The sequence below is a fragment of the Aspergillus pseudotamarii genome, assembly GCF_009193445.1.
Source record: "Aspergillus pseudotamarii strain CBS 117625 unplaced genomic scaffold BDV38scaffold_113, whole genome shotgun sequence".
Classification (NCBI taxonomy): Eukaryota; Fungi; Ascomycota; class Eurotiomycetes; order Eurotiales; family Aspergillaceae; genus Aspergillus; species Aspergillus pseudotamarii.
Genome location: NW_022475127.1, coordinates 65,382 through 74,685, shown reverse-complemented (window position 1 = coordinate 74,685; position 9,304 = coordinate 65,382). Strand labels below are relative to the sequence as shown.

The 9,304-nt window shown below is 43.9% G+C and overlaps 4 protein-coding genes across 4 annotated transcripts; 1 reads left to right on the top strand and 3 right to left on the bottom strand.

Moving 5' to 3' along the window:
• Positions 1 to 2,098: 2,098 nt before the first annotated feature.
• Positions 2,099 to 2,459, bottom strand: BDV38DRAFT_264632 (uncharacterized protein). Its single transcript, XM_032056294.1, has one exon. The coding sequence runs from the start codon at positions 2,440 to 2,442 to the stop codon at positions 2,254 to 2,256; it is 189 nt and encodes a 62-aa protein (XP_031907449.1). The 5' UTR covers positions 2,443 to 2,459; the 3' UTR covers positions 2,099 to 2,253.
• A 1,321-nt stretch (positions 2,460 to 3,780) lies between these two features.
• BDV38DRAFT_288767 (uncharacterized protein) lies at positions 3,781 to 4,083 on the bottom strand (the record flags this gene model as incomplete). The annotated part of the gene is made up of 1 exon (XM_032061096.1): positions 3,781 to 4,083. One exon carries the CDS (start codon positions 4,081 to 4,083, stop codon positions 3,781 to 3,783), a length of 303 nt encoding a protein of 100 aa, XP_031907448.1.
• A 170-nt stretch (positions 4,084 to 4,253) lies between these two features.
• BDV38DRAFT_276015 (uncharacterized protein) lies at positions 4,254 to 7,014 on the top strand (the record flags this gene model as incomplete). The annotated part of the gene is made up of 4 exons (XM_032058138.1): positions 4,254 to 4,470; positions 4,522 to 4,824; positions 4,879 to 5,774; positions 6,283 to 7,014. The coding sequence occupies 4 exons, from the start codon at positions 4,254 to 4,256 to the stop codon at positions 7,012 to 7,014; spliced, it is 2,148 nt and encodes a 715-aa protein (XP_031907447.1).
• A 268-nt stretch (positions 7,015 to 7,282) lies between these two features.
• On the bottom strand, positions 7,283 to 9,100 carry BDV38DRAFT_276014 (flavin-containing monooxygenase; the record flags this gene model as incomplete). The annotated part of the gene is made up of 2 exons (XM_032058137.1): positions 7,283 to 7,566; positions 7,621 to 9,100. 2 exons carry the CDS (start codon positions 9,098 to 9,100, stop codon positions 7,283 to 7,285), a joined length of 1,764 nt encoding a protein of 587 aa, XP_031907446.1.
• Positions 9,101 to 9,304: the final 204 nt, after the last annotated feature.

The following is a 9,304-nucleotide window of genomic DNA, read 5'->3' as shown; positions in this document are numbered from 1 at the left end:
TATTTATATATATTTCTATTATATATTCTCTATATACAGCTACTCCAAATTAAAATTAATCAAAATACTGTCTTAACTATAGAAAATAATAATTTTAATAGAATTTTTAATTAAAAATATACTTTTTTTCTATATATAATTAATAAACAGAATCTTTTAATATTATTAATAGAGTATTCTTATAATTAGTTAAGATAGTTAGGTTAATCCTAGATTAACTATAGTTAATCTAGCTTACTGTCTACTATACTAGATAAAAATTAATAGTTTTGGTACCAAGTACAGTTAATCTAGATTAACTATCTAATTTTTAGCTTAACTGTAGTTAGATATAAAAATTCTATTAACCTAGCCATAACCTAGCGGTTAGGTATAACTGACCCCATTAACCTAACCTAACCTGGCCAAACACCAGTCTAGTCTTAAGTAAGTAGCTAGACTATAGTATATTAAACTCCACAAAAGACTTATATCTATTAGACTTATTTCTATAGAAATAAATAAGTATCTATTTACTGACTATAGCAGTACTCTACTAATTATTTATATTAATAATATTCTTATTACCGGTCCTAATATCTCTATTAAGAGAGTAAAATTATAATTTTATAACTTATTTAATATATCAGATATTAGTATAATAAGTTATTATCTTAGAATAAAGATTATATATAATAGAAAGAACTTTATACTCAAGCTAATACAGAATATCTATATTAAATATATTATTAAAGTATTTAATCTTGATTTGTACAAAATCTTGTCTATTTCTATAGTACCCGATACTAAGATTATTAAGATAGATATAGAAATTAATCTATAGATTAGATAATAATATTAAACTCTACTTAGATCTATAATATATTTAATATTATAAATTAGACCCGAGATAGTATTTATAGTTAGGAAATTATTAAAATATACTTATTGCTCTATAAATAATTTATTAAATTGTGTACTGCAGTTGATATATTTTTTATATTCTATCTTTAATTACGGAATTCTTTATAAATCTAATAAAAATAATAACAAACCCCTAGTATAGCTAGAGAAAGTCTATAGCTATATTAATACCGACTATACAGAATATCTAAATATACAGAAATTAACTATTAGATATATCTTTATACTGGCTAGTAATCCAATATTATAATTATCTAAGTTATAATCTACAGTAAATTTATTAATATATAAAACTAAATATACTACTGTATTATTAGTAGATTATAAAATAAAGTAAATTATCAGTATTCTAGAAAAAGTAGAATTCGGGAATATAAGATTAATAACTCTATATATCGATTCTTTACTAGTAATTTAACTTACTCAGAATACTTAGTTCTATACACAGTTAAAGTATATTAAAATTATAATATATTAGATTTATAAAGCTATTTATAATAGTAATATTAATTTATAATATATTTCTACTAATATAAATCCCGCTGATCTATTTACTAAGCCGCTTTTAAAGACATACTTCAACTAACTGACTGAAAAGATCAGAATTTGCTAATAGACTCAAAATATTATAAATATTGAAGATATTCTCTCTTTAGGAAATTTCTATGGCCTCAATCACACTATTAAGAGGGTGTGTGAATATATAAAGACTCTTTATTAGAATAAAGGCTCTTTGTATTTAACCACATAATCTCCGGCCTATATAAAAGGCCTATCTTTGTTCTAGGAATCAAGTAGAAATCAAGAATCTTACCTTCTTTAAAAAGGCATCATATATTCTTCATTCTTTACAGAACATAGCTCTTGCCACTTTAAAGGGGGTATAGATAGCGGTGCATAATTGGTGCGCTGTTTCTCGAAAATATTCAGTTGTCTAGTAAACAACCCCTCTTTTATATCACAGAAAGCGATAACTATGTTAATCGCGGAGATTCGATCCTGATATTCCTCCTTAACAGTAGAACCGGGTATAGTGAGAATGGTATTGATCAGAAACATATACTGGGTAGTTATATACTCAGTTCGCTCTAGCGTGCCTATTATCTCTTCGTCCACTAATTTCCCGGAGAGTTGCCGCTCACTGTCAATTACTGGCTGCTCGTTCTTGTATCGTTCCAGATTCTCGCGTACCAGACGATTGCGCTCGCGTGCAACTGATTTCAGAATTTATACTGTACCCGCTGGTACCGCTGGTTTGCACTTTTACACTGTTTCTCACAAGCCTTGACATGTTTTTGTGCCTGGCAAGAGGAGCGCGGCAGCTCTTCTGCTGCCCATCGGAAATTGGTATCAAGTCTTTACAGGAATTCGCCTTCCGCTGTCATAGGCTCGCTTCTTCCCGTCCCGAATTTGTTTACGTTTACGCACATGTTCCTGCAAAGCACGCACGCGAGGTACTTGGTTAACACAGCTGGTGTTATCGAGCCTGTATGGTCTCCAGGGATCGATTGACCAGCTTATAGAAGCGGCAAAGCGCATCAACTGCTTTTGGGTCGATAAACCACAGACAATTGCCTGGGCGTCAATATGTATACCCACACTGTAGTGTTTCACAAACGTGTTGATACTAGTATGCTGTAATATCACATTTTGGACCTCGTTTGTTACATCTGTTGCTCAAGGGCAGAAAGGGTTAAGACTTAAGCGATCCGAACAGATAAGAACTGGGCAAATAAGAGCGACTTATGGCTATTATTGAATGCTTTTGCGGCTTTGTACTGGAGTCTATAGGATTTAGTAATCTGTTTAAACTCTGTGATCTTGTTACTGTACTTTATCTGATATTGTAATACTCTGCCTACTATTTATATTTTTATAGTAATTCGGATTCTATCGGCTTTATATACAGTCTGACAGAATATAAATCGATTTAGTATTTCATCTTTGAGTTTTTATTTCTGCTGTCCTAGATTATCTAGAATACCGAGATTATATAAATTTTCGGGGCAGTCTAAAATCTTTCTGTCCGTAAAAAATATTTTGAATACTTGAAGGCGCGAAAAAATATCTGTAAAAGAAATATGTGTAGATTGAGGACTAAGCTCGCGTCGAAGATAATCTCTGGGATAGAGAATATATTTCTATTCTATATATTAGCTATAGTTCACTGTTTATACAGCAGTTAAATCCGTAAGCTGCTGGGACTTACTGTTTCTTTTTCTTTAGAAAGGTCTTAGTATATTCTGGAGTCAGGTAAATAAAGAGTCGAGGCTGTTCTCCTTCGGGATCATAGACTAAAGTCAAGATAAGATTCTGATAGTATAGATCTAGGAGTATCCCAGAGTGTTTGCCGGTAATAGTTGCTAGTTGACAGAAAAGAAGTAGCTGAATCCGGAGCTACCTATACTAGAATACTATCTCGGTTGTTGATAGCAGTACGCGAGCAAACTCCGGCACATTTTCGATATATATTATAGCTTTTGGTCGGCGGCTAAGCTTCAGTTTCTTCTTGTTAGTGATGATAGCCAGCACCTTGATACGATCAATCAGAGTTCTTACTCAGATATATCGGGCAATACTATCTATATCTAATACTTCGGCGATAGTGTCCCTGCTGAGCCTATATATAATCTCTGTCTTGTATATCAGATACTACTACTTTCAGAGTATTTGTACTTTATACCCATATTTTGACAGCTCTTTTTCTCCCGTTACCAATTATATTGCCAGGAGAAGAGAGCTTTATAAAAATAAACTGTCTTCTCTGAGTTAGACAGCCAGCGGAAATATTTAATGGGGTTATACTTTCTACTGACAAAATCTAGAGATAAGGCTGTACTATTGGCAGTAGTATCGAGGCTAAGGAGTGACTGTTCCTCACTGATCCCAATATTCCTGAGTCTTGTCCAACGTCTGCTGAAACCTTGTACTATAGTGTTTCTGTTGGAGCTGGGAGATGTTGAGATGTTCAGCCTCCTGGAGGTAGTGTTCCCCGGGGAGTTCCTGCCACTCCTCGTTGTCCAAGATCGAGTCATCGTCGCAGGCGTCATCGCCGCTGTCGGGCTCGGATTCGCCGGTTGACGAGGTGCCAGAGGCGTCAACCTCATCTGAGAAGATAGGTGACAAGTCGCTTGTCCCGTCATTCTGACCTTCGGATGCGACCGGCAGGGAATACCGCATGCCAGGAACGGAGAGTTAGAGAGTGAGAATGTTCGGTCAGCGAAGGCAAAATTGCCGAGAGCATATAAACTAGTCGGAGGTGGACGTGAAGGACGAAGAGTCCCGGGGTACATTGAAGAGAACCACATATTGCATAGCTAAGATAAGAGTGAAAAGATAAGAGTGAAAACATGGGATCACACGCGCCAGCAGTCGCTAGCAAACCAGACCCAGAGAAGGGACCATATCAAGCCACTCCTTGGAATATCCAGCTCTCTGCAACAGACACACCAGGTTTCACTCATGTTGAAAACCTGGAGCAGAGAAGCGCAGACCGGGCCTCAGATCTAGTCATGAACAACCACTCAAAGTTTCACGCCTTTCATGACGAAATTGTGGGATTCCACAGTGAGTATCCTGGTTGATACATAGCGGTACCTCTACTGACCAGCGAGCCAGACCACATTAGCCACCATATTTTAACGCTGTGGGCCTTGGGGGCTACTCCCGATGAGATGCAAGCTGCGTATGACTTCAACAAGCCCTTTCAGCTTCTGACCTACTATAACGATCCCTCCGTCAACATTAAATTGCGGGACCCTGCGTTCTTTCGGCAAGGTCTAGGCAACTTTGAGCTATATGGGGACTACGTCCGCTTCTTCCAGGCCGAGGTGGCGGTGAAAGGTATCCCCACTGTCTTGAATGACTATCTTTTCAAGGGAGACACGCTGGCAGAGGACCTGCTAGCCCGACTGTTTGCCGGTATTTATGGCCCCAATATACAGCTGGTACCATTTGTTAAGATCATGTCTACAGGCTTTCTCCACCCATTGATCAATCTCGGATTTGCCTTAGAGTTTCAACAGCCATTCCTAGCGGCGGAATGTCTGGCTTCAACATGTCTCCACCCATCATATCCTGCGGAGTTCCTCACCACGACTGACCAGCATTTGGAACGTTACGGACGACCACGAAGTCTCCCAATGCTCTCCATTGTTGAAGGGATGCGTCTAGATCCAGTGGTCGCCACAGCAGTTAGGCCAGAAGATGGCAACAATCGAATTGCTGATGCCTTGCTGAAACGAGCCCTCAAGGAGCTAATCCCCCACTTGTCCAACTTCCAGGTAGAGCGAACGGAGGAAGACCTCGCGCGCAAGACGGCAGAGATACTGCAAGCCTCTGCCTACATCTGTGGTGCGGCCCAGCATCCGCGCAAAGTTGAAGCCCTTGACTTTGTGATGCTGCATTCACTGACGGCTGCCGTATTCTTCCCCACCATTATTAGACAGGAATGGATGAGTATAGAGACACGAGCTCGGCTATTGGAGTGGAAAGGACGCTCAGACCTGATCACCTATGCGGCCCTGGGATGCCCACAGTTGTACCCAGATAGAATCACCGGGTACCAACCCAAGCAAGTGGCAACTGGGTGGTCTGACGTGGTGCAGCGCGCACGTGTTTACCAGGACGACGGACATACATGCAAGGTCATCCGAGCCCTTATGTGTGCTGAAAATGTGTGCCAACCCTTTGAGGGAGAGGAAGGTTTCCCTTTGAAGAACGCAGACTTTCTCACACTGGCACACATGACAATGGATTCAGTCGAGCGCATGTTGGATCCGAATTGGGTGCGGCAAACCGAAAAGGTCAAGCAGATGTCGGCTCAAGGCCGCGGACAGCACTCACAGGTCTCTGCGATCATGTTGCGATGGGTGCGTTGGTGTGGAACTGAAGGAGCCTGGGATGATTTCCCAGATCTGGAGGAGTTTATCCCGTAAGCATGATATAGATTGACTGTCACCTGCTATGAATATATAGAGCTTAAACCACTAGAGGCAACCTAATACAATAGTCTCAAAACTCAATCGGCTGGATAAAGCTGTACGACAAATGTATGAATAGTCTATCATTCTAATTCATCTAAAATTGATTTCCTTCGGCGAATGGCACTGTATTTCGTGTTCAGAGCTCCGTGGTGCTGTACTTCTACGGGTACGGATGTTCGGAGAGCGAGATTCAGTCTCCAACCTCGGGCCGAATTGAATCATAGACTACGATCTCCTTAGCAAAAGGGCGACGGGTAGACTCTATACTCTACCAATCTGTGAGATTGTCATCTAGGAGCATTCCCAGAAAAGACTATACATTGCAATGCGTCGCTACGCCATCCTAGGAGCTACTGGCAACACCGGCCAGGCACTACTGAGCATCCTCCTGCAGTCGTCCGACAACCAGATCAACGCCTACTGCCGTTCTGCTTCAAAGCTGAACCGATTGCATCCCGAGATCGCTCACCACCGTCAGGTGAAAGTGTGGGAAGGGTCACTGGAGGATGTATCGTTAGTATCCGAATGCATTCGAGGCACGCGAGCTGTCTTCATGGTAGTCGCGATTCCCGACAACATGCCATACTGTACCATCGCCCAGGACTGTACCAATGCCGTGCTTAACGCTCTCAGAAAGCTGCAAACAGAAGGGTTCCAGTCGCTACCCCAGTTAATTGTTCTATCTTCTGCTAGCCTCGAGGACTCTTTGTGCGCCGACGTTCCGCCCTTCATTCACCGAATCCTCAACACAGCCGCTGGTAATCTCTACAGTGACCTAGCGGAGGCCGAGAAGATCCTACGTGCTCAGAAGCATTGGGTGTCCACAACTTTCGTCAAACCTGGCGGACTAGTGCACGACGTGCAACGTGGTCACACCCTCAGCACAAAAGCCGCTAAGACGCCAGTTTCCTTCCTCGATGTGGCAGCAGGGATGGTGGAGATTGCTAATGTGAACGATAAGAGATATGACATGAAGAATGTGAGTGTCAATGCGATCGGGGATAGGACGGCGTTTCCGTGGAAAGGGGTATACTATGTGATGACTGGGCTGCTATTCCATTTCTTTCCTTGGACCTACAAGTATTTCGGGGATTGTCCCATGCCCAAGTCCAAGAAATATCTGTAATAAAACATTTAGATGAAAGGCCTAGGTCGTTTAGAACTAGTACAGTATGAACCGATCATCGTCGATTGCCGTTCAACTCTGATCTGTACACATAAGACTCTATTACGTGAAAGGGTCAAGTGCCCAGCCGAGCAGGACTACTGAAATCCACGTAGCCGCCATTGCAGACCAGGATTTCAATCCTCTGCTGGTATGCAGTGCAATTGGTGATCCACGACTGTGGAGCTGCTCCTGTAATATCCGTGGATTGCTGCCCACCTCTTCGTACCTAGAGGTTATTGTCAGAAGCTACACTGAAACCACCCTCATGTTTGATTGATTCCCACCATTTCGAGTCGATCTCCTGTAAACCTAGGTGCGGACTAACATCTGTGTCTTTCGGGCCTTTGCGGTCCTGGATCGTCCAGCCCATGCCGAGGCAGGCCCATGGATTCTGATAAAAGGAGCGGATGTCGAAGTCTTCGTAGCGAGGCTGGTCGATGACCTGCTGATAGTGCAGCGAAGAACCGGGCCAAATGGCATTGACACGCCCCGTCTCATTGTTCTTGTACCCTAAATTGCTCTTGTAAGTAAACCCAGTCGTGGGCATCGGCAGAGGAAACATACAGCTTCGGCATTTATCTTTCCACACTGTGTGCTTCACCCACTCCTGAACATGATCGTTGAATTGATCTGTGCGATCTTGTCGCGGCACCCAGCTACGGAGATTCTCATTCTGGGTCTTTTTAATCCACTGCACCACGTAGTTCGAGACGGCCTGCAGCGGCCCAATGACACTGCCATTCTGGATGGGCCACGTCGGCCCGATGAATGTGAAGAAGTTGGGCATCTCGGGCACCGCAAGGCCCAGATACGAATTGGGGCAATCCTTCCACTTCTCCCTCAGGTCCACGCCGTCTCGGCCCACAATGGGAAAATGTGGCCGATAGGAGGCATCGAAGCCTGTGGCACATACTACCGTGTCGACTTGGCGCTCTACCCCATCACCGCCTACCACACCCTTCTCTGTACAGCTCACCACGGGGGTGAAATGTACATTGACGTTTTCCTTCTGAATCGCCTCCATGTAGGGGTCCCCGGGGGTGATGCGACGACAACCAAATGCAAAGGGCGGGTCAAGCCCTTCCCTGAGCTGCTCATCCTTGATCAAGCTTGCGGTGCGCTGGCGAAAAAACCCAGATGCCATCGTTTGCCCCTTGGATCCAGAGTAAAAGGCCCCCCACATGCCGTTGACCTGGTCCTCGATTGACTTTGCGTGGGCCACAAGTGCTGCGGGATTGCGCCGGAATTCCTCTCGCTCGGTGGGCGTGTATTCCTTGGTCTGGCTGCCAGTGTTGCCCGCTAGCACTCCGAACCATATGCCCGTCCGCACAAAGACATCGAGATGCTTCACCGTTGGTTGCATCCCGGGCACCGTTTGGATAGATGATGCTCCGGAGCCAATGACCGCCACCCGATCCTGCTTCCATTGCGGCTCTTGGTAGTCGTCGGGCCATCGTGCGGTATGGATCACGCGGCCTTGAAACCGGTCATGGAGGCCGGGGATTTGCGGCCACTCCGGATGATTGAATACCCCCGTCGCGTGAATTAAGACGTGACAATGATCTTCAAACTCTCGTGGCTCACTCCCGCCACCGTACTGTCGTAGTTGGATCGTCCATTCTCCGCGGTCTTCGTTCCAGTAGCAGCCCACTACCTCAGTGTGGAACACCATGTAGCGGCGAAGATCAAAGACTTTGCATACCCGGTCGAGGTACTTCCATATATCGGGCGCATAGGAGAAGTATCGGGGCCAGTCTGGATTCGGGGCAAATGGGTAGGTGTAGGCATGGCTCGGGACATCGCAACCTGCCCTGGGATAGCGGTTTTCCAACCAGGTGCCACCCACATCCGCATTTTTTTCATACAAAACGTGTTCGACATTTGCGCATTGTTTCTGGATCTGGTATGCCATCAGTATCCCCGACATGCCAGTGCCGATGGTCACGACCCGCAACGGGCGGTTGGCCGGGTCCATCCAGGTGAGATCTGGCGGGATTTCATACCCGGTCGAGCCAGGCTGAGAGTAGTCTACTTTTGACGTCATGTTGTGTTATGATCAGTGTGACTTGAGTGACATGGAGAGCATTATCTTGAGCTTGGCTAGAGCGATGAGGCCCTCCCCAAATACTTGCATTCGGCGAGCGACAATTTCCCGACGGCCGAGACGGGAATATCTCCATTTACGAATGGTAGATTTATGTCATTCTTTCATTAGTATCCAGTCCAGTTGAATAAGAACCAGGAATAT